The sequence below is a fragment of the Chenopodium quinoa genome, unplaced genomic scaffold, assembly GCF_001683475.1.
Source record: "Chenopodium quinoa cultivar QQ74 unplaced genomic scaffold, ASM168347v1, whole genome shotgun sequence".
NCBI lineage: Eukaryota > Viridiplantae > Streptophyta > Magnoliopsida > Caryophyllales > Amaranthaceae > Chenopodium > Chenopodium quinoa.
The window spans coordinates 906410-934165 of NW_018745068.1; the positions used below are offsets into that span (position 1 = coordinate 906410).

At 33.8% G+C, this 27756-nt stretch overlaps 1 protein-coding gene across 1 annotated transcript; it reads left to right on the forward strand.

The window, feature by feature from the left end:
- Nucleotides 1–265: 265 nt before the first annotated feature.
- LOC110709459 (regulation of nuclear pre-mRNA domain-containing protein 1B-like) lies at nt 266–27756 on the forward strand. The gene is made up of 7 exons (XM_021887670.1): nt 266–778; nt 6963–7210; nt 9698–9862; nt 9988–10144; nt 18304–18443; nt 18880–18915; nt 26535–27756. The coding sequence occupies exons 1-7, from the start codon at nt 700–702 to the stop codon at nt 27432–27434; spliced, it is 1725 nt and encodes a 574-aa protein (XP_021743362.1). The 5' UTR covers nt 266–699; the 3' UTR covers nt 27435–27756.

The window sequence follows — 27756 nt, forward strand, 5'->3', positions numbered from 1 at the left end:
CAACCAGGTCGGGATTTTTTTGAACACCCCTAGCGGTGGCTGGTGGGGTAAAAATAAAATAAGGTAAATTTATAAGGGTAAGAGTAAATTAGGATAAAATTAAAAGAGGGCATGTTTGTAATGTCGTGTTAAAATACGGGCGTTATCCGATAAATACTGAACGCGATTTAGCAATTCACAAAAAGAATTAAAATTATTTCGACTCTACCTTCGTTGGTTTTCATTTTTTTTTTGGAAAAAACCTTCCTTGGTATTTAAACTATTTATTATACTTGGTAATTATATATCCTCTCCTTTCACCACCTTCCTTTCTTCCCTCTTCTGTAAACCCCACGAACACCACCACCACCACCACAATCCATCCATCCATCTTTATTTCACCTCCCACAATTAAAACCTAGAATTTCAAACTCAATTACTTTTTCTACTTTCACTTCACCAAAAACCTCTCTTCTCTACAATCCGCTGAATCTAAAATTGCTCTCCAAATCGCTGTGCTAGGGGTTTTGTGCTACTCGACAACGCCAAAAAGGGAACAATTTTTGCGACAATCAACTTCTACTAGTTGCTTCAATTGTTGCGTGACATTTTTTTGTTGCGACGGCTCGGGTTTTGTTGTTGGTGGCCGGAGCTGGAACAAGGTTTTTAATTTTCGGTGTCGCGGCCGGGGTTTTGTTTTGTTAATGTGAAGGTGGCAACATGAGTAATGATGTGTTTGATGGTAAGGTATTATCTGAGAAGTTGTCTAAACTTAACAATTCTCAACAAAGTATTGAATGTATCCTTTTGCAAAATTCCCTTTTATTTATTTTATTTTATGCAAATTAATTATATAGTTTAGATTTGTCTGAGTTATTATTTTATTTGTGTCTCAATTTTGTTGATATTCTGGTGTTTCTGTTAATTTTGGTGTTTTTTTTGTACTTGAACTTTGCAAGGGTTCTGAAGGGTTTTAGGTTAGTTAATTCGGTCCGAGACGTGTTCGTTGACATAAAATTATTCTTGAACTTTGCCAAGACATTTGTTTCAGGATAACTGTTGATGTGACTAATTTTCCATGTCTACGCTTTTTAGTGGAGTTGAGTTTTGGCTGTCTAAGGCTTTTGGGTTGCTATTTAGCTCTGTTGCTTTTTCAAATTACTAAAAGTGTAGAGTGGACTTTGAGGTTGTAGTCTTGCAGATTTAATTTTTATTTCGAAATAATCGTTGTATATCTCAAAACATGTTGATAGGCTTTAACAAAGATTCGAATCTTTTGGTGACAGTTTTTTTAGTGTCTGGAGGGTGGATAAGATGATTTCTATTGCTAGTTCAAAACTTCAAATGAGTTACACGTTCCCGAGTGCTAACAAGCAATAAATGAAGGGACTTTCTTATTGGTTTTTTTGGTATTTACAGTCTTTCAATCACTTAGCTTAGGTTATCTTTAGAGGTTATTTGTAGGTGATATGCTATTTGAGATCTAGTTATTGAGGTTCACCAATTGGACAATAGATTGGTGGGATGAAAGAGGGATTATTATACCCTTTTTCTCTTTTTTGAGATCTACACTGAACATTACTGTCTTTAGAGCATTCCCATATATTTGTGTTCCTTTTTTTAACTTTAAAACAGATATGTAGGAGAGATAGGAGAATTACTTAAGCTGATAAGAGAGAATATTCTGCATTATGTGTCAAGTTATACTTATGACCACCTGGTTTCAGTCTTTGAACTTGCAGCTTCTCATTTGCTCAGAAGCTATTCTTTTTAATTTTTTCCGTCAGTAAATGATTCTACTACTCCATTATACCATTAGGGTGTTCTCTTCTACTGTTATATAAAAATGTGCCAAACTTATTCTAGCTGGCAGCTTAGTGTTTGAGGAAGCTGAGAACTGTTGGTAATATGATTAGCCTTTTTGAATGTGTAGTTTAGGAGATTAGCATTTGGAAGTGGGTTGTTTAGGGTTAGATTAAGGGTTTATGGTGGATATGTATATTGGAAAATAGGGAGCTTAGTGCTGCAGATTGAACTAGCTCATATAATATGTTTGGATATTGTTTCCAACATAAGTTGTTCAGTAGAGTTGGCTTTGTTTAGCTATTATTTTAGGCTCATTTACCTAGGGTGTTAACGTCTATTCACACTTCCAAAATCCAAGTTGCTTTAAGAAGGTAGTTATCTTACACAGTGCTAGAAGAGTACTTGGGTATTCAGCTAAAGTCAAATGTGTGGAATTAACTGATATTCAAGTAGTTTGCATGCTCAGGGGTATGTAATTATTAGTTCTAGTTCCATTATGTTCTAGGAGTACCTTTTTTGCTTGTTTTAAATGCAAGTACTTTCTTTTGATTAATGTTAAGAGTTGGAAAGGAACTTTAGAGCCTAATCTTCAATAACAGTGAAGCATGATTTGGAGTTTGCCTTATTTTTGGCTTAATTGAAGCAGATCATTTCAGTCTAAAGAGCATATCAAAAAGCTTCATCTTGATCGAAAATCTATATCATCCATTGTGGAATAAGAAATTCTTGATGCTGTGAAATTGGAAATGAAATTTAGTTTTGTTAATTTTGATGAGTGTTATTGTGCGTACGGTAGAAGGCTTCAATGTTGTGTTGAGGTGATCACAAGTTAATGTTCTTTTATGAGACTGCTAATGTGAAGAGAAGAGTGGAATACAACCAGGGTATATTCATGATAGAGAAATCAGTGAACTCACCTTGTTTTTTGAGGTTCTACTACCATTATTATTGAAAGTAGAGGTATCTAGGAGGTCGATGGGGGATCCAAAGGGCACTTACTCTTGGAAGTCATTTTTGGTTTGTTCATCTTTGCCAATGAGGAGCTCCTTTTCCCAATTCACAATACATTTGGAAGGCTAGAATTCTACAAAGATGAGACTATATGAGTTTTTGCGTGGACCTTGGGGTTGTGCAGAACTACTACTGTTATGGTCCAAAGGAGAAGACCAAAGATAGCTATTTCATCAACTATGTGCATCTTGCCATTAGTTAATCTTGCTCTCATCCCTTTTGTCATTGTGAGAAGACAAGTAAATTTTCCTTATCCTTTACTGTTTTGCATTTGCTACAACTTCTGCTACAAGTTCACTTTGTGGGCTTGGAAGGGAAAAGGTAAAAATTATATATTGGTGTAATGCTTTTAAGGTGATCTTGTGGTGCATTAATACAAAATGCAATCATCTCATAAATTGGTCAATTGATTTGTTATGGGATAGCAATCATAGCATTGTACTTTTTAGCTTCTTTGTGTATCAAAGTCAGCAGGGGCTTTTAAGGTGTGTTCTATTCACCTAATTTTCACTTATTAGAACATATCTGATCTGAACTTATTAAAACATATTTTAGCTGTGATTTGAACTTGGTTAACCCTTATCAAAACTTTTCCTTAACTGAACTTATCTGAATGAATTGTACTTATTTATGCTTAACTCTGAAATACGTGAAAATAAGGTGAACATAACTAGCCCTTAGTAACACAACTAGCTAATATGCAATCTGTTTTTTACTGTTTGAGGACAACTCGTCATCTATTCTTGTATTCTTGCTGCCAAATTTTGTGCTTTATCAAAAGTAAATAAACTAATTCTCATCCAAATTTAAGGTGTAGACTAATGATTATGAGTCTTGTGATGCTTTATTGACCATACACATAGCCTTGTAGGAGATTTTCTTCTCTAAATGCTAGATTATTTCAAGTGGGGATTAATAAAGGTGTTATTAAGACCCATTGTGGAGACATTCTTTGGAATCTTAGCTAGAGTAGAAGTAAGATAGAGTATTCGGACTTTTGGAGTGTAATTTAAATAAAGTTAGAAGCAAGAAGGCAAGGTGATCTTTCAAGGTGTTGATTTCTTCGGCTAATCTAATATCCGAAAAAGACAGGGAATTTGATGAAGATGTTGCTCATTGAAACAAAGCAAGATGGCTGAAGTGAAAGAGTGCTACATAGTTTTTGTAGTTTATATGTTATCCTAACATGCCTCTGTAGGTTAAGGGAAAACTTTAGGGTAAGACAATTAAACCTTCAACTGTGAGATATTGTCATATTTATGTTGTGTTGGATGTATGGTGACTATGGTCATACTCATATCAATTGGTTATTTGGTTATGGAATGAGGTAATTAGGAGCATAGTCGGGGTTGCGCTTAATAAGTATAAGATGAGCGAGAATCGCTTAAGATGTTTTGGTCATGTAAGATAGAGATCTATTGAGGTTAAGAGCCTAAGAAAATCTGGATAAGGGAGATTAAAAGTAATATTGAGCTTATTGGGAATTTAGGAACACATGATGTTGGATAGAGTGGAGTGGAGGGAGATAAATAAAAGAATAAGTGTCAAGGATATGCCATGACTTTTATACGTATATATTCTCTCAAATTCATTTTCAATCTTTTTACGTTAATCTTTGTGTTTTGCAAGTTTTTCTTCCTTACACATGTCTTATTATTTTTCGCTCATTTTTTCCTCTTAACTTTTTCATTTGTTCTCTTAACATTTTATCATTTTTACTTGTATTATTATTATTATTATTTTTTTCACTTTTCTTACTTATTACTATTATTTTCATCCCCCCTTTTTTTCTCCACATTTGTTTTTCTCCTCTTTTTGTAAAACTTGAAAAAAATTTATTTATATCCTTCTGTTTTGAGTTTCCAAGTCATCCTCGTTTTTTTGCTCCATATGCCCACATTTTTGCTTTCCCTTTTACTTTGTTAACTTATACTTAACCTGTTTCACAATCCGCGGACAATTTTGAATGACGGTTCATGTTAGCCCACCCCAAATCATTTTGGGATTAAGGTTTTGCTGTTGTTGATGCTGTTGTACTAGTCTGTGTACCTCCTGTCTTCTCCATCAGCACATTACTTTCTTCTAATTGTGATCTATCGAGAATAACTACTTTCCTCTCATTTTAACTTGTAATTTTGTTACTTTAGAAAGAACTTGAAAACCTCTCTTCATATTTCCATGAAATCTTGAGTTGTTGCAACATTTTCCAAAATTCTGCTTTGATAATTACCTGATAATACTTGCAATACTGTTTGTGCTTCCAGTGATAGCTTAGTTAGTATACTTTTTATATTTTCCAGAAAACTTGACTGCTGCACATTTTCCTTTCTGCCTAGTTAGTTCCATGTCTATTTGCTACCATCTCTGTTAAACATGCTGCTCATTTCTTTATACAATAGTTAATTATCAAACATCAACTGGCTTTCAAGAGCAATTTTTTGTTAACTTGATCAATTATAGTGTTGCAATAGGCCTAAAGACATGGTTTCATTAGAGTTGTTTTGTACACCTTTCAGAGCTTGTTTTCTTTTGACAGACCCACTTGCTTTATCGTGTGGTTCTTGTTATTTTGGTTATTAATGTGCCTATATTAGATTCAAAGAGTACATCAAAATTGGTAAATAATCTAGGAAACAAGGAACATGGCCAAAAGTGAGCTCACAAGTATCGTTTGGCAGGTGGAAGGATTTGTACTTTATTGAAAAAATTGCTTGCGATTGATGAAGATTCAAGACCCATGTCTTAGATCTCATTATAGGGAAAAAAGTTGGAATAGGGAGCTTGAAAATTTGATGCTGGATTTTTAATTTAAGGACAAATAGTCGAGAAAGGTTTTATTTATTAGGTTATGTAGCCTTTTTATTTTAAAAAAAAGTATTTTTTTTAGTTTTAAGGACTACATCTTCTTTTGTTGTACTTCTCACTTTACCCCACTAATAAAATTGTCGTCTGAAAATATAAGTGGCTTCTGTTGTAATGCCAAGGACTTTATATACTGTTCTTTTCTTAGTAGTGCAAATGAAATTGCAACTGCATGTATTATGTGATAATAACTGATCAATAACAATGCTGCAGTTGAAGAATTGACTAAACATAGCAAACAAAGAAGGATTTCAAGATCATAAATTTCAGTTGAGAGAAAAGTGAAGAATTAGTCTGTGAAAGGCTTGTTTTTATTGCTTCAAATGGTTTTTACTTGTTTTTATTTTGTGTACAGAAATATTGGAACGTTTTTACTACTATTTTCTGGCAACGATGAACAAATGGCCAAGGAAAACTTTTGCTTTTACTCAAATCATATAGTTTTCAAAAGGTGATCTTTCTTTTTTTCCCTTCACTTAAATTGCAAGATGGACTGAAACCAACCATGAGTAATTTTTTTGGTTCAAGGCAAATAGAGATCTAGGGATTGCTTTACTAGTTTGGAATAAGGCTTGCAAATGTGTGTTGGTTTCATTTATGCAAAATTTGGTGTTTAGGAACTCAGCTCTACTGTGGTTTCCTTCATGGTTTCCCCTAGACTTGACTCTATGAAATAGGATTATCCAGGAAAACATAGAAGGGCTGGACGTTATTTAGCTAAGTTTTATTTGTCTGTGTAAAGAAGTTAGCTTCATTATTTTTTCGCTGTTTCTTCCTTGTTGAACAAAAAGTTGCATTATAAAGTTTGTTTTTTGGAGCTGTGGCTAGTTGACTTGCTGTCTTCGCTGGCCTATTCTCAGCTTGATCTTTTGTGTTTTACTGTTCCTGATTTTCTCTTCTAAGGGACCATTCTATCTATGGGAGTTTAATTACTGAAAAGAAGTATTTTATAACTGTTTTACCATGTTCTTCTTAACTTGAAACTCCATACTGACTTCAAGTAATTCAGATACTTTATTTCTAAACCCATTAGCATTGTTTGTTTAAAGAACAAGCATATGCCTTCCAAACTCAAAGCTGGAATACTGTATGACTTACTAGTACATTTCAAATTGGGTGCTGTAAAAGCAATTAGGTTTATTTATTTTTTATTTATAAAATATTACTTTATGGATTCTATTTTTACAAATAATTTATAGAAGTTTCTGAATTTCTCTATGAATTTATACAAATTCTGCAAGTTATGCTATTCTTGTTGCTGTGACTATCTATATGGCATCCTGTTTTCTTTAACATGAGATCAGCATTGTCTCGTTGGTGTATTTCCAACCGGAAGAAAGCAAGGCAAATTGTTGAAACATGGGAGAAAATGTTCAACTCTTCTCAAAAGGAAAAATGTGTTTCTTTTCTTTTTCTTGCAAATGATATATTGCAAAATAGCCGGAGAAAGGGCAACGAATTTGTGAACGAGTTCTGGAAAGTTCTTCCAGCTGCACTTAAGCATGTATATGACAATGGTGATGAAAGTGGAAAGAAAGCAGCAAACAGACTGGTTAGTACTAATTTTGACATCAATGCTATACATTTGTCATTTTCTACTCAAACTTGCACATAGCTAACATAGGCGAAGTATTTTGTGTTATTTTTTCAATTTTGTTCTCATGTATAAGCAATATTACTTTTTTTTTTTTTTTCATTCAACATGGTGCATCCCTCCTCACATGGTGCATCCCTCCTCCCCTCCCCCCCTCTTTTCCCCGCGGATTGATTTCTTTCTTTCTTTAAGCTCTGTATCTAATCATAAAGCTCTGTATCTATTAATTTCATTTACATGTAATAGCAATTTGACTTGCTTTCTGGACCCAATAGAACGTCTTCTGTTAGGTTACATTGTCTAATAACTTTCTATCTTTAAGTTCTGAACTCTTTCTTATGTCACTTAATGATAAATGATTAAAGTCGTGAAGTTTCATCCATAAACTCTGTAGTACTGAATTTCCAATAACTCGTGGAGTCATGGTAGGTATCAAATTAACAAGAAGCCTTATACAGCTTCTTAGAAGGTGAATATATCCCATTTTTGGATTGCTTCTTTCTTTTTTTTTTTTTTTTTTTCAATTCAAAGCAGGCAAATTTCCACCTGCCTACCTTTTTGTAATTATGGGATAAAACGAATGCATTCAAGTGTTCTATATCTAGTCTATTTGTTCTAAAGTAGCTCTTGTGTATGAAAAGTGTATGGTAAGATTTGTGGTGACTTAATTGCGTATGAGATGACTTTATTCGTCACTTATAAAAAAAATCAAAATATGGATTGCCATTTTCTTAGATTAGACTATTGAGTAATTTGAGTGTCCTAAACAATGCTTTCTCTTTGTTTTCCTTTGACATATAGAATGTGTAAACTTTACATACATATTCTCTAGTTTATTGTTTGTAAAAAAGTTATGAGGTAGTTGTTGGCTACTCTAAAGTTTAGTATTTGGTGATTTATAAATCAAACTGATGAGGGTTTTTTTTTTTTTTTTTTTTTTTTTTTTTTTTTTTTTTTTTTTCCGTCTCTGCACCACTTGTTGACGACTCTGATACTCAATTTATTTTTGTTGTGGGCTAATAGGATAAATAATTGAAATTTTGGTGAGCAAATTTGAACCACTTATTCATAGACAATAGTGAGATGGAGGGAGATGGTGTACATTAAATAAAGCTGATGGATGAAAGGAGTCGTTTTGGATTCTTCTGTGACAACATTTTATAGTCTTGTGCAATAAGAACTTACCCCTTAAATTCTAGGAAATTTATAATGTATATGGTTGTCAATCCATCTTTTCTGTATGACACTAAATGTTAGCCAATCAAGCAGATGCTAGATTTCAAGCTACTGGTGTTAAAAGGAGGATGCTTTGTTGGATCTGTTACCTCGTTAGAAAAGATAGGATAAAGAATGAAGTGAAAAGAAATCAAGTTGACTAATTCTGTTGTTGGTAGACAAGACAAGTGAGGCTTTGGTGCTTTTGGTGTGTGTGGAGAAACTACCTAGACGTCTAACCTAGGGTCAAAAGAAAAATTTGAAATTCAACATAGACATGTTAGTTTCAAAAGCTGATCCACTTGTCATATCTTCTGTCTTTCCATCAACCTTATATCTGATCCCGTCCATATATTAAAGTAAGCTGCTCACTTCTTTTAATCCTTGGTGGCACTAAAACCAACCAAGAACACCAATCAACTTGGTATTGTTGAACTTCCTTTGTTTCCTTTATCTCCAACACCAACCAAAGTTTTCAGCACCTCAAACTATCATGCTAACTTCGACGAAACTCAAGCTAATCTTTTCTTCAACTGGCTCCACATTGTTGTATTCATCATTAATCCAGTCGAAGCTCAATTTATATAGGTCTAGTGGTGATTTTGTTAAATTCGGATTTGTTTTTGAGAGCACTAAGACTGGAGTAGGCCATGGCCCTTAAGAAGTCTAGGACAATCAATTTGTAAGCCATGGATTCATCATGAAGTATCAACTGGAGGAAGTCAGTTCACTGTTTATAACTTAATAAATATTGCTCAAACTGTGGTTGATATCCAGGCAAATACCGTATAAAATGTGTATAGAAATAAAATCTATAAGGATTTTGTTTGCCTATATATTTTTGATTTTAAATTAAACTTTAAAGCTTTTTTTGGCTTTTTAAACAGATTTTATTTCTTATTTTACTAAATGAAATAGTATCCAGGATCAATTAGAATTTTTTTTTGAGAGAAGTTTGAATCGACTATGAATTTATTTATTAAGTTGAGTATACAGTAGAATTTGCAATTATAGTATCTTCATAACACATAGTTTGTAACTAAATTTCAATAATGCAATTCAAAGATTTGAATTCATTGGATTGAACCGTTGAAATGAAATCCAGCGATTCAAGCAGAACCTTATGGTATTTTGACCTTAAATGGGGCATGCACCTCTTTGACTATTCAAGCACAACCTTATGGTATTTTGATCTTAAATGGGGCATGCACCTCTTTGACTATCTTGTAGGTTGACATTTGGGAAGACAGAAAGGTTTTTGGATCTCGTGTTCAGAGTCTTAAAGAAGAACTGGCAGCTAACCAGATAAAAGATCCAGCTCCACAAGCTGTCAGCAATGGAAAGAGCCCCAATCCCATAAAAATTGTGAAGAAGGATGCTCAGTCGTTGAGAATTGTCAGTTTTTTTTTTTTTTTTTTTTTTTTTTTTTTTTTTTTTTTTTTGTTTCAACTGGTTTTTCCTGGCTATGTATATTTTGGTTTACCTTAGCTCAAAATCTCTGCTTATTTATCATATTTCAGAAATTGGCTGTTGGAGGATTTCCGGAAAAAATTGTTTCAGCATTTCATTGTCTCCATGATGAATGTTCAAATGAAGAATCTATGCTGGTCAATTGTAATGCAACTGTTAATTCTGTAGAAAGAATTCTGAAGGAAATAGAAGCTACCACAAGTCAAGGTATGTCATGTACCATTCTTGTTTTAGACCTTATTGTCTATCTTCCTACTAGATGGCAGATAAGAGATGCTTTACAACTTTCCATTTGGAAGTTGGAACATTTTATTTCCATTCTCCATTCAATGACTCGGGTTGTACTATCACTTCTATCATGTTATGTGGGCTGGGTAATTTTCAAGATTGTTATTTTAGGTACTAGTATCATGGTGAATGATTGGCTCATCTTTCCTTTTCATAGTCTAAAGATCCCTGTTTTGGTTAGCTCTTTCCACAACATGTGTGGCATAGAATAAGCCTGTCTTATAGCATATTCTTCAGTTCATTTGCAGCCATTGTTCTCTAATCCTAGCTACGGTTGTTGGACACTCTTTTCACAATCCATCTGCCTCCTCGTACAGTCCATGGACTTCCTAAGTTGTAACTTTGACAACTCTAAACTACATTACAACCTTTTGGCAAATCAAATTTTTGGAGTAGATTCGCATCTATATCCAGAATTTTGTCCAAACGTATGTTCACATAGTTTCAGAACCCTGTTATTGGCTTTATACTGATTTTAATACTAGGAATTAATAATACCCATTGAATCATAAATGGCTTCAATGAGAATGCAGAAATAACGGGTTAGCATTTCATTCGCCATCCGTGAACGTAGATCTGTATAACTAGAATTAGGTTTGTTCCAGTACTTGTCACATGTGCAATATTGTAATTTGCTAGTCAACATATCTAACTATACCTTAGAGAAGTGGTGTACGTTGATGATCCAGTATTGTTGTTCCATAATGGCTTTGCTTGGAGGTTGAGTGAATCAGGTAACACTGATATAGATCTCAAGCTTTGTGAAAGCTATAGTTGATTGCATGAAAATCTAAAGTCAAGCCGTAATTTGGGAAAACCAAGGTGCAAAAGGTCCTTGTGGCATAGGCACAAAAAAAGTTACTGGTCTTCTATGGTATTGGGAAAAAGATTCTTGAATGAAAAGAGCTTTGTTTAGACTGATATGTGTTGCTTTGGCTCCAAATGTATGGGCTATGCAAGTTTCAGAATTTTCTTGCCGAAGGGTTAATGCTGAACTAGGTTAAATTAATATTTCATTCTCTACTCATCTTTCGGAGGTCTACTTGAATATGAAAGTTCTATTCATAATCTTTTTCATGAGTGATTATTGAGCAAACACCTAATATTTCTTTGATGAAAGTAGGACCTTTAAAGCAAATCATTGCCATGAGTTAGGCATGGTGACTATCTCATCTACGGTGCTAGACATCTAAGTCCACTTCTAAAATTTTCCTCTATAATATAATTAGTCCACTTTTATATTAGATTTTGGGACTAATGTACCTTTTTGTCACAGATTCAGGATTGTGCTCTAGGGCTACGATTTTTTAATTTTTTAATTTTTTATATATTATTATTTTTTGCTTCTCATTTAATTGTGCTCACCACTACTCTCCTAAAGAATGTATTAGTTAATATTGATTTTTGATGATTTATTAGTTTGTTTAATTTTCTGAAATTGATTGTTTAGGACTTGTTCTCAAATGTATAAGAAAACACTATATTAGATAATTTTGATAGAGTCGGCTTAATGTGTATTTTTAATATTTTCATAATTATTATTATTATGCAACCTAAGATATATATAAAAGAGTAAACAAAAATAAGATTGGTCTAATTTCTTAATTTTTAAAAGCTCACCTTAGGCGCCCTTAGGTGCAAGGCACAATCAGGCGGGAGTGCTGGCGCCAAGCTAAGGCGCAAAGGCCTACTGAAGGGACGTCCCTATACACTTTTTCTAGGCTGTTTGCGTCTTATTTTGTAAGGCCTTAATAGCTAATGTTTAACATAATCTTTTTTAATTAACACTTGTCTTTGCAATGATTAGATTTATTTCAATATTAGGAGAGAGGGAGAAGCCCCATTTGAAGAACCTAGTCATTGATCACATGGCCTTTTTTTAGACTTATTTTATTGACATTAATTACTCTTTTAATGTAAGTAAAGTGCGCCTTACAAGTGGTGCACGCCTCTTCCGCCTTGCACCTAGGCTCCAAGGACTTTTGCACCTCGTGCCTTTAAAAACTAAGTCTAATTCTAACGAGATTAAGTAAAATATATTTGAAATAAGGTGAGTAAGAGTTCAGGTTCTTGGTGGTAAACTTTTGTGATTCAAACTCATTTTCTCTTCACAGTTCACACTACTTTCTTTTCCCTCTTGGCACCCCAATACTCACCACCTCCCTGCCATTTGACTAAAGCACCACCCCATCATGTCACTTCCTCAGTCACCAAATTAACCCCATCCCTATCATAATATTCATAAGTTCATAACCATATCCCAATTGTCAGCACCTTCATCACCAGATCTTATATGATTGTATTTTGCTATCGAGTTTTCTCTAGTAAAAAATTTAACGGTGCTTAATACCTTGCTGTGAATTTCTGCTATAAATGACTTCATTTTATGATGGAAGTTTGTGTTTAAGATTGGCCCATTTCCCATTCTGTTATCCCATCTCAAGCCCTTTCCCATCTGCAATTTGCTACATACAACTATGTAAACCACCTCTCCTTTTCTCTCTAATGTCATTATGCTCTAATTAACTGTTAATTGTTAAAATTGTTATTAATATCCAATTTTAGCCGTAACTAACCCTTTAGAAGAATTTTAGATCCTTAATAAGTAAAGCTATGTTACAGGGACTTGCCAGTTTTCACGCCATATCTGTGATAACATGACATGGTGTGGATATGTGTGAAATTCGTGTCAGACCCAGCAGTGTGCACTTGGAATAAACAACACAGAAGTAAGAGGGAGAAGTGAATTTAATCCAAATTGTATATAGGGACCAAACCATAAAGCCTAGATTGCAATTGGGTTATATAAGACATTTACAAAGCTCAGAAAGATTGGGATTTTGCTCGCCTGAGTTATGTGAGTCCACCGGTGAATTCACCGGCCTAAGGAGCATTTACTATTTCCTATTATCTTGGGGTAGGAAGTTTTTAATAATTACAAAAAAAAAAAAAAAAAAGAAGGGAGAAATACACTATGCATCTTGCTTGCCAGCTAGCTAATACTTAAATCTGAATCTTTAAATATAACCATCTCCACCATGAAATTGTCCCTTTGGCAGCGCCTTTTTTTTCTCCCCTTTTTAGCACCCATCCCCATTTTGTCTTCTATTGTTTTACCTTTTTTTTTTCCTTGCACTCCTCCTGCCTTATATTTTTTATATGTTACAATATAAATGTGTGGCCTTGTATCTGACTCCAGATCTCAGACAAAGTCCTCGTGTCCAGTGTATTAAAAAGCGCGCCTAGGCGCTGAGGCAAGGCAATGCGGGGTATGCACTTAATATGGTCTAGGCGAAGCGATTTTGGTCAGGCGCACCTGAGTCGCAGCTGAGGCGCACCTGAACCAAACTTCAGCCACTTTTTTTTAACTGGCCATACAGTGCGCCTCACTTCAAAGAGGCGCACCTAGGCGCTGCAGAACCCCTCTCGCTTCAATGCACCTTGAGCTTTTTTATACTTTGCTCGTGTCTTGATTATTTTGGAATTGTCACACCAGACCCTTTGATCCCCATACCTGACACGGCGAGTCCTGGTAACATAGAATTAATTTTTTTTTTCTTAACTTAAACAATTAAGAAGTCTTCCTCTCTCTCTCTCTCTCTCTCTCTCTCTATATATATATATATATATATATATATATATATATATATATAAACAACAACAAAGCCTTAGTCGGTTAGTCGCAATATGATTTGGGGTCGGCTAACATGAATTATCATAAGGAACTGTACGATATAAAAAGGGACATAGCAAGATAGTCAATTGAAGGTGTTTGCAAAAAGGTGAGTAAAGTGGGGAAAAGAAAGAGCATTTAAGAAAAATGAAGGGAATTTTCTAAGAGAACAAAAAAATGAAATACAAGAAAGTTTTAAAGAGGTGGTTAAAACGTTTAGAGTAAAAAAAACATAAAGGTTTGAGAAAACTTTAGCAAAGTTTACAATGTAACCTAAAAATTTTAATCTAGTTCCTCCGTTAACTATTATTTGCAACATTTACCAAAAAAAGGAAGCTAACTATTAATTGCAACAAACTTATTTCTTTCCTATTGTAGTAACTTTTTCCTTGTCAAAATGACTAAAATACCCTCATTTAAAAATCATTAGTACATAATACTACACATAATTACAAATCATAATAACCCTAATATGAATTAATTATCTAAACCTTCCCACCCAAATAATCAGATTATCTCTCAATTTCTTCTCCCCATTATCTTTCTCTCTCCTCATCTTTCATTTCATCTTCTTCATCTTTCATAATCAAATTCCAGACCATCCTTTAAGTAGGTTCTAGATATGGTTGTTCGTGGGTGGTTTGCATGATTCGTGGGTGAATTTGGTGGTTTTGCAGGTTCGTGGGGTTGGTTTGTGGGTGGGTTCGCATGTTCGTGGGGGTGGTTAGTGGGTGGGTTTGGTTATTGGGGTGGTTCGTGACTGGTGGTTAGTGGGATTTGGTGTTTTGTCGGTGATTTTGGTGGTTCGTGGGGATGTTTTTGGTTGTTCGTGGAAGGGTTTCGATGATTCGTCGGTGGTTTTGGGTTCGTGGTTAGTTTTCATTGGTTCTGAGTTTTGTGGTTTGGCAGTGGTTCTGGGTTTCGGTGGTTTTGGTGGTTTTTTTTCTAGTTGGATTAATACTCAAGTACATGCGCTTATGTTCTTTCCCCCCCCCCCCCAAAAAAAAAAAGTACATGCCCTTATGTTTCAATAATCATGCTTAAAAACTTTTTCCTACGAGTCTGCGTTGTCCCCCTTTGTTGCAAATAATAGTTAATGGAGGAAGTATTAGATTCAAGAATGGAGTTTGCTAGATTATTTTAGTTTTCGAAGAGCATATATGGGAATAATGTAATGTTAGGAAGATGACTAATAAAGATCATGAGATTATGCAGGTAGAAATCCTTGGCTTTTCGGTCAAAAGAAAAAGACAATTTAGAGAGAGAAAGGGATAAAGGTGGGAGAAGGGAAAGGAGGAAATTCCAAAACAAAAAAAAAAACACTAAAAAGAAAAATAATTAGGCAAACCAATGAGAATATGCCACATGGCACTAGATATGTTGATGAGGGTAATAAGACCATTTTGAGAAGACACATGAGTTTGTTCTATTTCTAGTTTATCAAAAGATTAGAGTAAGTATGCATAGTTGGGATTGGTCTTGGCTAATTCTCTGTTTTTTTTGTCTTATTATGTATGTGGAAGTCTTAGGCCTGCATAGTTCACCTTATTTTTATCTGATCTTAATATTTTTTGCTGATTTGACTATACTTTGATCTTATATCTATGCTAATCTATGAAGAAAAAAGTATCAAAGGGGTCTTTAGATTCGTAATAATGTGTATTTTATTATTCCCTTCGTATTTTATTACCTGCACCATTTCTCTTTGGCACATATGCCATTGTAAATCTTTGATTAGTATTAACTTTAATCATCAATAAGTATAAATTATAATAATTGAAAATTAATAATTTATTCATTGAGACGACTTTAACAAGTATCCATAAGATTATATTTTTACTTATGTATAAATCCCAAATATTAGTTAAAGGAGAGCAAATGAATAGTGCAAAAAGTGCAAATGGAGCAAGTAATAAAATACAGAGGGAGTAATGTGTAGTTTTTATAATTTTTTTCATTACGAAATTAAATATATATAACAATGAAAGTCCACACATAAAACGATTAAGTGTGTTATGAATTTATGTTTTTTTATTTGATTTGAACTTTTTCTTTTTTCTCTCGAAATAAGTAATGAGCTCCTGTAATAAGATGAACTAAACATGACCTTAGTCTATAAATGGTGATTTGCTTGATACTTGGAAAGGTAGATCGATATTCTTGATTTCTTCTTTTTGCACAATCACAAAATTCCTCATTGTCATTCGAAAATTTTCATGTTTTCCTATTAATGAAAGGATTTGGTAAAGTAGATGTTAAATGAGATAATGGGTATTATTGTATTGAAAAATTAGATGTGATATAAGATAATGGGTTTTCTTTATTCAATGCAAAAGTTAGTGGGACCCTAACTTTGTGGTTTTGGAAACAAAGATGTTTTAATAATGGGGTCCTCATAATACAAGTGTAAAAACTAGTTTGGATTTTGGTTTAGATGAAAAAGAAAATACTCCATCTATACTTATATACTAAAGTAATCCCCGTAATTATCCCTAAAGTACACATGTCATTACTTCATTAAAAAATTTCCAGCTAGAAAATTTGTTACCGTTTTTTTTTTGGTAAGTTATGGCCTTATATATATATTTAGGGAAGGAAATGATGCACACCAATAATAATTTAAATAAAATTAGAAAATATAGTGGTAAAGTATAAAAAATGTTATGTAATACTATAAAATACTACATAGGATATTTGTTTCAAAAAAAAAAAAAAAAAACTACGTAGGATATTACTATCTAAGTGTATTTTATTTTTTTGTTATCAACAAAAATAACATGAATAGTGAGTACTTTTTATTTGAGAATAAGGGTAAGCTTTCATATTACAAATACTAAAATATTCTTATTTCACCTTCCATCTCCCATTACTTGTACTATAAAATATCACAATGCTTATTATACTTTTTTTTTTATTATTTTTTTTTTATGTTTTTTTAAACCTACAATGATTCCGTTTTGTAAATTTTTTAATAAACGAATAATGAAATTTTATTGTACTGTAAAACTGTGCATAGCATGGGTTCTAAACTAGTTAAATATTATTTGCAACATTTACTAAAAATAAACACTAAACATTATTTGCAATATTTCCAAATCTTTCCATTTTTTGTAATGGAATCACAAAATCACCTTTACTTGTAACTTTATAACTTTAATTACATGCTGAAAGCATAATGAATTAAAAACTAATCTAATCTTATTAAACTCATCTAATCTTTAAAAAATCATCAAATTTCTCCACATTCATCTTCTTCGTCTTTCCCATTATCTTTCTTTCTCCTCCTTCATCATCAAATTTCTTTACCTTCATTTCCCCATTATCTTTCTCTCTCCTCCTTCAACCCTATTCTCATGAATTGAAGAAGAAGACCACCGTTTTAATTTTTTCGAATCCTGAGATAGGCACTCGTGTGTTTTCGTTGGGTCGGGTGGTTCGTGTGTCTAGTGGGTCGGGTGGTTCATGCGTCTCGTGGTTGGTTTGTGTGGGTGGCGTGGGTTTCTTGGGTGTTTGTGGGGGTGGCGTGGGTTTCGTGGGTCTGGGTTCGAACCAATTGGGTGGTGTGGGTGAGTAGTTCGAAGTGATGGGTTGGGTTAGTGAGTGGTGGTGAAGGCGGTATGGGTGGTTGTTGACGGGTCTTGGTGGTGACGGTGGGTTATATACTCTTTCTCCTCTTACTACTTAATTACCCTTACTTTTCATTAATCATCCTTAAGAAATTTAGCCTTGTATCCGTGCTCCCCCCTTTTGTTACAAATAATATTTAACGGAGGAAGTAGCAAAAAAACCAATTTCGGATAGAGGGAGTAAATTTTTAGGATTAATTGATCCTAACATTGATGAAAGCGTGAATCATCGTTAAGACTCATTTAACTAGTCACTTCTTGTCTTTCTACCTCCCTCTTACCCCCTGAAAATTGTACTTCCTCCACTCTCTGTTAAATTGTAACACTTTCCATTTAAGGATCTGCAAATTAATTGCAAGATTGTTTAATTTGGCTAGTAGTTCTCTTTAACTCTCCTTGCATGGTACTTTTTCTTCTTCTTCTTCTGTTTTTTATTTATTTATTTATTTATTTATTTTTTTTTTTTTAATAATCTCATTGCTCTTAAAAATTGTGCATCCTTCCTTTGTAGCAATTAAAAGGGGATGAAGTATAAAATAACTTCAACAATGGGTAGGATTTTAAGATTTTTTTTTGCTTGTGTAAATTGTTGTTATTCTTCCTGTCTCTTTCCCTTCCCTCTTGGAGTGTTTTTTATTGCTGGTAGGTAGGGGAATGGTGGCGGGGTAGGGTGAATATATACATCCAATGCTTCTTATTGAAGTTTGAAATCCCCAATATTGGAATTGTGCCAATGAAATATCATATGCATTGACAATTCTTCTTTTCTTTTGGATCAGGAATTCAACCAGGGACTGGTATAACAGATGAGATGGAGGAGCAGGAACACGCCCTTAAGCAATGTGTCGGACAACTTGAAGGTTTAGAAGCCATCCGGGTAACTCTAGTTTCGCTGCTTAAAGAGGCAGTTCAGGAACAAGTATGTTATCACTTACCTCTGATATCAATTTTTTTGTTGACTTTGTTAAATATAAGAGACTAATAGCAAGAGGTAGAAGTAGGAATATTCATATGTTTTATGTGTGTGACAGTCTTATCATAAAGGGACAGTCTTGCTTTCTGGCTACCTAAGTCTAGAATTGGTCATGATTCTTGTCATCATCAGTGTCCTAGAAAAGGTATTTACTTCAATAGTGACCTTAGAATTTGAGATACAATTAAAAGCAGGAGAGTTTTTTGATTGGGTAGGAGTTGGAGAGCATAAATGAATTGAAAGTAAATTTCATAGGAATACCGGCTACCAAAACCTTTGCACTAAGGGTAGTTGAAAGGATTCCAGGGTTTCCTGCATTTATTTGTTGTTTGTGTAGTTTATGGTTCTATGATACCCCTTCCTAATAGTTGTAATCTTTCAGGAATTGCAGCTGCAGACTCTACGGCGTCAATTACAGGTAAAGTTCTTCTTCCCTTCTGAGGGCACTTCTGTTATATCTCCCATGACTGTTAATTGCTAAAGGTTCTCTTCATGAGTATGAATTTATGATACATTTGTCTGTCACATCTTTTTTGCTCAACCTATCAAAACTCTTTAATGGTGGCAGTGGACCATGTGAGACTATATAACCTTTTTCATGTACCCACCCTTAGAGTTGGAATCCATTACAACAATAATGGCAACTTAAAACTTCACCTGTATAATTTTTTTTCTGGCCTTCTTAACAGAGTTAATTGTTGTTGAAGGATTCTTGTCCCGATTGACCAAATTTCAGTGACTATAACTGTCTATAGACCTCCTGTGCTGACATAGTATTGCTTGCTCATTAGACATACAAAACTGATCCAATCTTAAATGATCTGACATAGACCCAACCCGAACTAATCTGAGATCGGATAACTCAACTCTTACCCTCAAACTGATTTAATTATTAAAGTATCTTCTACTGTGAACCATTACACAATGGACCTTTAACTACTCATCATCATACCCTAACTTAATAACATGAACCAAACCTGATTCAGATGACTTGTTTCCTATCTTACCTGTGATGATGTGTTGTAAAGTGTGCCTAAATATAGCGTGTGTGCTTATTTCGATTGCATTATATGAGTTGAATTTTTTTTTTTCCAAGGTATAATATACTCCCTCCATCCCTTATTTTTTGCCCCTTTGCAAATTAATGGGTCAAACTTTCAAAACTTTGATCATTTATTGTCATTAATCTATAAGAGATTTAATAGTCATGTGGGATCTTGTTGGATTCGTCTCATTGTATACATTTAAATATTATTAAGTTTTTATATTTTTACCCGCATTGAAATAGAAATATATACGCTTTGAGACGCGGGTCTTTGATACCATTAAAAGTTAAATGGAGCAAAAAAAATAGGAACAGAGGGCGTAATATGTTATTCTTTGTACAATATAATGTTTCAGTCTTTTCTTATAATCTATATAAATGTCCATTATTGGTGGATGATAAACAATGTTTCTGTGGTCCCTAAATGGGTAAATAATACAACAATCCCTTTAATTTTACGCTTTCCTTTTTTTCATATATTCCAAATTAATTTTTACACTTGTACTTTGGAAAGCTTCCATCATTATTTAATCCTCGTTTTTTTTTTTTTTTTTTTTTTTTTTTTTTTTTTTATCTCATGTTTGGTATTTTATACTGTTTACACACGCTGTTTTGTCTGTCTTTTTTTATTTATTTATATGTTTGGAAAAATATAATTAAAGATATTAAGAAAATAAATTTTCATCAGCAAGTATGGAATCTGTAACATTGCATTATATAGAACAATGGAAGTACATCTCTATTTCCATTGTAAAAAGTTAAAGCCACTCAATCACACATAATATAAAGATTCATACTATCGTTTATCACATCTACATTTTTCATAAAATAATACTATATCCATTTTCACATCTACTTTTTCAATAATATAATGATTTATAACCAGACAAGCTATGAAAGGGGGATTATAACTATGTCTATAAATCCTTTGACTTTGCTTTCTACATGCCCAAAAATACTACTCCCAAATATATTTTATTCTCATCCTAAATAATAAGAGTACTGCTAAAACCTCGTTGATTATTTTTTTTATAGTAACAATAGTAATTACCTTAGAATAGTCGCACAATTAAACAATGCAAACAAAATCTACAATATTCAAATAAAACCAATTAGTACCCTAAGCACAAAATATCAAGAGGCTAATGAAACATCATAAAAGTTAATGTTTACATATATGGGTATCATATAATACATCATAAAATTCCAAAAGATAATGTTTTATTACCTTATAAATAAACTCCAAAACAAGGACGAGAAGAAAAGTGAATTGTCTGATGATAAACTGCTTACAGTGGCACTGCATGTTTAGATTTCATTTAAAATTCTAGTTTGCTTACAGGGGCACTGCATGTTTAGATTTTGATGCAAGATGAAATTTAATTATCTTATGGTATTTTTGGATGAGGATATCATTTAAAATTCTAAAATTGGATCAAATGAAGTGTTTGGCAAACAAAAAAATTTGTAATTAGATTTCATTCAAACACATGACACTTTAATACATTCTTTAGGTTTGCGAAGCACACCTTATCTCCTTACTTTCCACTCTTATTTTTCTCTTTCTTTTATCTGTGGCTAGGATACCAACCTCTATAGCTATACGAAACAAAATTTTATTTGTTTATCGATGGTGGTTATGGATTTATAAACTGATGGGTGAAATATGGAGCTTCAAGTTTAAAAGGAGGAAACTACCATGCTTGATTTATCATTTTTTTTACTGTAGTTGTAGGCTAAGGATTATTTTAAAGTTGCACCATTCCTCACTACTCCCTCTTTCTCTCTTCTATCTATAATTCATTTTCTTTCCTCTTCCTTTTAAGAGCAAAGCTAATGGTTGCCAATTTACTCTCTTCCATCTCATCTATGGCGAACTCTATACCCACTTATGACCATGATCTCCCATTAGTTATATGGACATAGTTTTTCTCTCTTACTTGGGCTTGTTCACTTCACCTATAGAAATAATAATCAGTAAAAATAATTTCAATTCCGTAAAAATAATTTCAGTTCAGTAATTTTAAAGAATAAATATAATAGAGAATAAGTAAAAATAATTTCAGTTCACCAAAAATAATTTCAATTCACTAGGTAAAAAAATTTTAGTTCAGCAAAAATAAGGTGAAGTGGACAGGGTCTTGTCTCTTATAAAGTTGTCAACAAAGAAAAATTTAAAAAAAAAAAAAAAGAAAAAAACCTCATCTTTCTACCAAGTGGCAAGATACCAATGCATACCCATTTTCTTATTGTGGTCATGACTCTTGAATCATCTCTTTTATTTATTATCTCTCTTCATGCCCATATAAATTGGGAACCAATGGCCTTACTTTAATTGAAACTTCAACTAATAGTGCCATAAGATTTCGCAATTGTGGAATTTATAACTTTTTGATCCAAAAACACAAAGTGAATTTGAAATTACTCAATTACGATTCTATAATTGAATTCCATTATTTCAAATGAAAGTTGAGTTCCCAAACGCACTCTTAGGGTAATAGGATTTGGATTTGATGTATATAGATGGAAGAATTATCAACTTTTTTGTAATGATTACCATAAGAATTATAATGTTTAATGTAATTATAGCAAATTTGATAACCGAGTGGAGTAAATAAGGGCATATTGTTATCATATGAACAACTCATATGATAAAGCTTTTAATTTAGTTCTTAATATGGGTATTATTGTTGGAGATAAGTCTTTTCTGTTGTAACGTAGAACCCTCATGCTTAAGACTTGGAGAAAACAAACGGATGCAATATTTTTCTAAATAAGCGGATATAATAGTTTTTTATAAGATGGGAATTAATTGTTTTATTGTATATAGATTAGGGTTTACATACTTGCCAAAATCATAAACGTAGATTAAGTAAAAAAGGAAAGTTGCTTAGGAATTAAAGATAACTTCATATGTACTACCCCCTCCTCTTTTTATTAATTTTGTTTGGGAATCTTTATTTTGAGGAGAGAAAAACTTGAACTATGAAGAACCTTTATTATTTATTGAAAATAACATATACATATGTAACATTATTAAATGCTTGTTTTTAAATATGAACTTAATGGTGGAAATTAGAGGACAGTCTTAGAAGGCAATGATTTTTAAATAGAAAGGCAATGGTTTTTAAATTTTATCTAAGGAGCAATGATCCTAATACCTTAGTTCAAAATTGGTTTAAACCTTAACAAAGTTTTCTTCAAAAAAATCTAAAATTTTATTTCAGTCTAACTAAAATAATTGACCCATGATAAAAATATGTAAGAAAAGCAAATGAAACCTATTTGTCTTGCAAGTAAACTAAAAAAAGCCCTAATAATTAATTAGTGAACCAAGATAGCTCATTAACTAGTTTATACAGTAAACTATATAAGCCCTAATAATTAATTAATGAACCACGATAGCTCGTTAACTAATTAATACAATAAACTAAATAAGCCCTAATAATTAATTAATGAACCACGATAGCTCATTAACTAATTAATACAACTCTAGAAGCCCAAGACCCCTATTTAGTATGATTAAATACTTCATAATCTAAAAACTCATTTGTAAAAACCCTATTTTAAGAGTAAGGCAAAATCAAGAGAGTACCTTCATAAAGCAATAAAGATAGTTATAAGAAGTATTGATTCTCATCTTTCGGTCCCTCTTAAAAATAAACTTTGCATTCAAGTTTCATCGGAGGACATGGAAATTTCCTTGGAAAGTACCATTCTTCTCCCTATGCAATCTTGAAAGGCCCTTTCTCAATTGGCTCATTTTTACCTCTTGGATCATTGAAGATTGTCTAAAAGCATTCAAAGACAAGAAAACAGTATATGAATATATTTAAGTTATACATCACAAACAATAAATTTAAATTTTAAGAGGATTATATTTGTCATTTGCTCATTTGGGGGGGCATGGTAATAAATCTTGGTAGTATCTTAGAATTGCGACCGAATTGTATTGTATATCGAGTTTACTATGACTCAGATATTGGGGGGCCGCAACAGCCACAAACCATAGTGGTTTTACGGCCATAATACATGTATGAGGGTGCTCCAAAGATAAATGACCAAATACTATTTGTAGAAGAATGTATCATTTGCATAGTACATCGAACATATAATGGACAACTCTTATGTTGGGGTGGTTGGGTTTGGGCATCATTTTCCCTTTTTTCTATTCTACGAAGGAATGAAGTATTGGTACATTTTTATTTTTTTTTTTTATAATATATATGTTTTAGTCCATTTTTCAACTAATTTGTTTTCTATAACTATTAGTGCATTATTGTTATTTCCTTTTATAAATTTCAATTTTATAGTAGGTTGTCAAAAAAAAAAAATTTATAGTAGGTTATTTGACAAAATTTTTTTAAAGAGAATTTAAGCCTTAAAGATCTATGTAGTATAGCTATAGCCATTCAAGTCCGACCAAAGAAAATAAAAATAAAAAATCTTTGTAGTTATTAAAAATTCATCTGACGACTTTTGTCCCATAAATAGGTCAGCTTATGTATAAATCCTTGCATGTATTACACTCTAGCCATTTTCTCTAAAACCATAGTACTTCTCACTGGGTTGCCTTATAGTCAATTGTGTCTCTAGCTTAGTTTTAGTAGTACCCTTTGTTGTTATTATCATTTGATCTAGGAAATTTTGCCCTTTGGTGCCGTGAGTTTTGCATAATTACATTTTGGTGCTTTATATTTCACTAATTCCATGCGTTTACGGAGGGCCTTGTAGTTTAATTGTATTAAGAGCTTCTTTGAGTATTTCCCTTGTTCCTGGTTCGTGTTTAAATTTTTTTGCTTGAGTTCCTTGTAATTAGCTAGCTGCTTCAAGTGCCTTGTTAACCTACTACAATGTGATCAAACTGATCAATTATTTAGATGTTTCAAAGTGCTGACAAATGTCTATATGACCTACCTGATCGATCCCATCAACATTTGCATCCAATAATTTGTTGCTATTGGACTCTGAAAAATCTCCCATCTCTCTTTATTAATTATTCTCTCCCCATTATCAAGTCCTTGCTTTTCCACCTTAATAAATCCTTTCTCCATCTATGTGAGGCCAATAAAAGACTAAGACATCTATGAGAGGCCAAGAGTATAACAGCTGCATATACTTGATGTGGTAATCTACTTGAGAAGAGCTTGATGTTTCTGTCTTGCATATCACCAACTATTTTGTTAGAACTTCCCTCTGCTTATGTATGCTAAAGGAGACATTTTGAGACTTCGTCTCAAAAGGGTGATTGGATGATGAGCTTTTGTTGAAGTAAAATAAAATAAAAGCTATACTTAGTATTTAAAAACTCAAATCGGGAAAGACATTTGTCCTCATCCTATCACACTTCCCTATCTTCTATTCCAATCCCATGTGCCACATGTCTTTTTACATTTTTGATTTTTATTACATTTTTTTCTCTTCACTCTTTCATTAAACTAATATTTTTGTTTTTCAGAATACTCACAACAATTCAAACCAATTGTACTTCATTTCCCACACACTTCATCTTCATTTCCCGTCTTTAGTTCAACCTTTTCCTTTTCTCTCTTTAATTTTTGTCCCCCACCTTTTTTTTAAGCCTCATTTTGAATTCAAGTCCCAAAAATTTGGTTTCTTTAATCATGTATACGGTTACACGTTACACACCATAATGATTAATTGGTAATTCCTCTCTATCTCTCAATACAATTTTCTATGAACAACCTAGCATTCCAAGAAAGCTGGTTATATTAGAAAGATCAACGGTATTACTTGACTTCGTTATTATAAGCCCCAAATTTTCTCTAGTGGGGTAGGTCATTGCAGGTCATTAGCAGGGCATGTAGCTAGCGGGTCAGGTCACGTCACGTCAGGGCCATGTGCAAAAGTATAGCGGGTTATTAGAAGGCTTAAACCATTTTGCAACCAATTTTCTCTCTCCTCTCTCTAAAAGTCTAAAACTCCGTCCTCCTTCACCTTATACTATGATTAGTCGATTACTATGGTTTTTATCGTATACAACTATACAAGTATATAAACATACAGAGTATAATTTTTCCCTTCATTTTTATTTACATTTAATTTACCTTTTTTGAAATTCAAAAAAAGGGCGTCCGTACAACAGCGAAACATGTCGTCGCACCACCAACACCACAACCATTAACGAGAACAGCCACAATAGCAACTCCAACACCAACCAAACTGGCTAATCTCTACATACCTCGGTGATGCTAGTGAAGCTAGTAAATTCTTAAACCTCCACTTGGTGGACACTCCAGCGGGGATGTCTATTATTATGACACAATCAGGTGAGTTGACTTACAATGAGGAGACCTGAAATCCGGATATTGGCAATGGCGGGATTTCCTTCAGCGGCCAAAATAGCAGCAGTGGTGGCGTGTTTGAGGATCGCAACTCGGTACAAAGTCGAAGAGGAGAGAGATAGCTATGATAATGGGCATTGTGTAGCCCTTTTTTTATTGAACTCAAATTAAGACCCTATAAAATCTTTATAAAATAAGATCCTATAAAAGCCATGTCCATTGAAATTAAAGTGCCAAAGCCCTGGCCTAAACCTTTTGCCATTTGGTAGCCCTGTCCAATAACCAGGTCTACCCTCAAATTTCTGTTAGATGGCAGACTTTATGCAGTTTGGGAACTATTTGTACATCTGAACGTTTAGATTGTGTATTTGTGTTATAGGAAGGAAGTTGGGAACCTTGTGCTCCTTGATGCTGTAGGGTCATTGCGTGTGGACTTTTATTCCCAGTACTGCAGGATTTGGAATATAGGCCCTGTTATAGCTCTCGTATATGTAAGATGCAGATCATGCAATTAGCTGTCTTTAGAAAGGCAATAGATTTTTTTTTCTTCAAAAATTAAAGTTTGTTCTACTTTTTTTTTTTTTTTTTTTTTTTTACATGTGATTTTTATGCATTTTGTCTAGGATTATTGCTTACTTTCTTTCAAATATTAGTTTGGCTAAGTTGGTTATATTCTTGGAGTTGCAGATTGGTCGTAGTCGAATCAATGAAGTGGGAATTCTGAGACCAAAGGTATTATCACATGATCATGGTGTATCAGCTGCACCAGTTCGTGTGTTGACTGATCCGCAGATGACAGGAGAGCTTAATAACTCTGCTTTGCAGCCAACAAGCAGTCTTCAGATCCCTTCAAGTCAACCAATTGGCAGTAACCAGATTCCTGTTCATCAAGTCCCTCAAACTCCCACTCAACACACAACTGCTTTTGCTGCACTTGCAGCAACTGATGAAGAGAGTAAAAAGGCTGCAGCTGCAGCTGTTGCTGCTAAGCTTGCTGCCTCCACATCTTCAGCACAGATGCTTACCTCAGTCCTTTCTTCCCTTGTGGCAGAAGAAGCTGCTTCAATGAATGATAGCTTGAGAAAGGTGGGGTTTCCTGCTAACTTGTCGATGTTCTCTCCTGAAAAACGTCAGAAATTGGAACAGCCATCATCAGGAGCGGATGCTGCAAACCTTGATTCAGGTAGCTCACCCTATTTTACCCCTGTCCAGCAACCGGTATCGAGCAATCCAACCTCCCAGTCCAGCATGCAGGCTTCATTGGGCCCACCTCCCCCACCACCACCTCCCCCAGCTCTGCTACCTGCTAATCCAGTTCTGAATCAGTATACTCAGTCTGCTGGTATGATGTTAAATATGATGCCTTATGGGTTTGGTAGCAACAGTCTACCACCACCTCCTCCTTTGCCATCCCATGTTGCCATGGGCCTTGCCCGGCCACCAGCCCCACAAAGCTCACAGCCACTCCAGCCTCTTCAACAACTGTCTCAGCAGCAGAATGCAAGTGGAGGATTCTACCGGCCCCCTGGCATTGGTCTCTATGGGTCAAGCAGTCAACCATCAACACCACCTGTGCAGCGGCAGTAGCTCTATGCTGAAACTTTTGGAGGGGAGTGGATGTTTTGATATTTCTCCCGTGCGCCTGTACATTATTAGGCTCTTGTTCACTTCTAGGCTATACACCTTTTGGCACCGTACTGTATGAACTCTGATGGATATTGTGTAGCATTAAGGGGTTATTTTAGTTGTTACAAAATAACTTACATCTGTAGCTTAGACATGTATCCTTTAAAAACAAGCAGTAGCTTTAAATCTTTTAGGTAACAATGAACATCTTAATTCTTATTTAGCCATGTGATGTTCACAGCACCGTGCCTCCGAAATCTGAGTTTAGAACCCTTATGGCTCA

Coding starts and splice junctions, on each gene's coding strand:
- LOC110709459 (XM_021887670.1), top strand. CDS start 700: ATGAGTAATGATGTGTTTGATGGTAAGGTATTATCTGAGAAGTTGTCT. Junction 9,863..9,987: donor ATGCTCAGTCGTTGAGAATT/GTCAGTTTTTTT, acceptor ATCATATTTCAG/AAATTGGCTGTTGGAGGATT. Junction 18,916..26,534: donor CTCTACGGCGTCAATTACAG/GTAAAGTTCTTC, acceptor TTGGAGTTGCAG/ATTGGTCGTAGTCGAATCAA.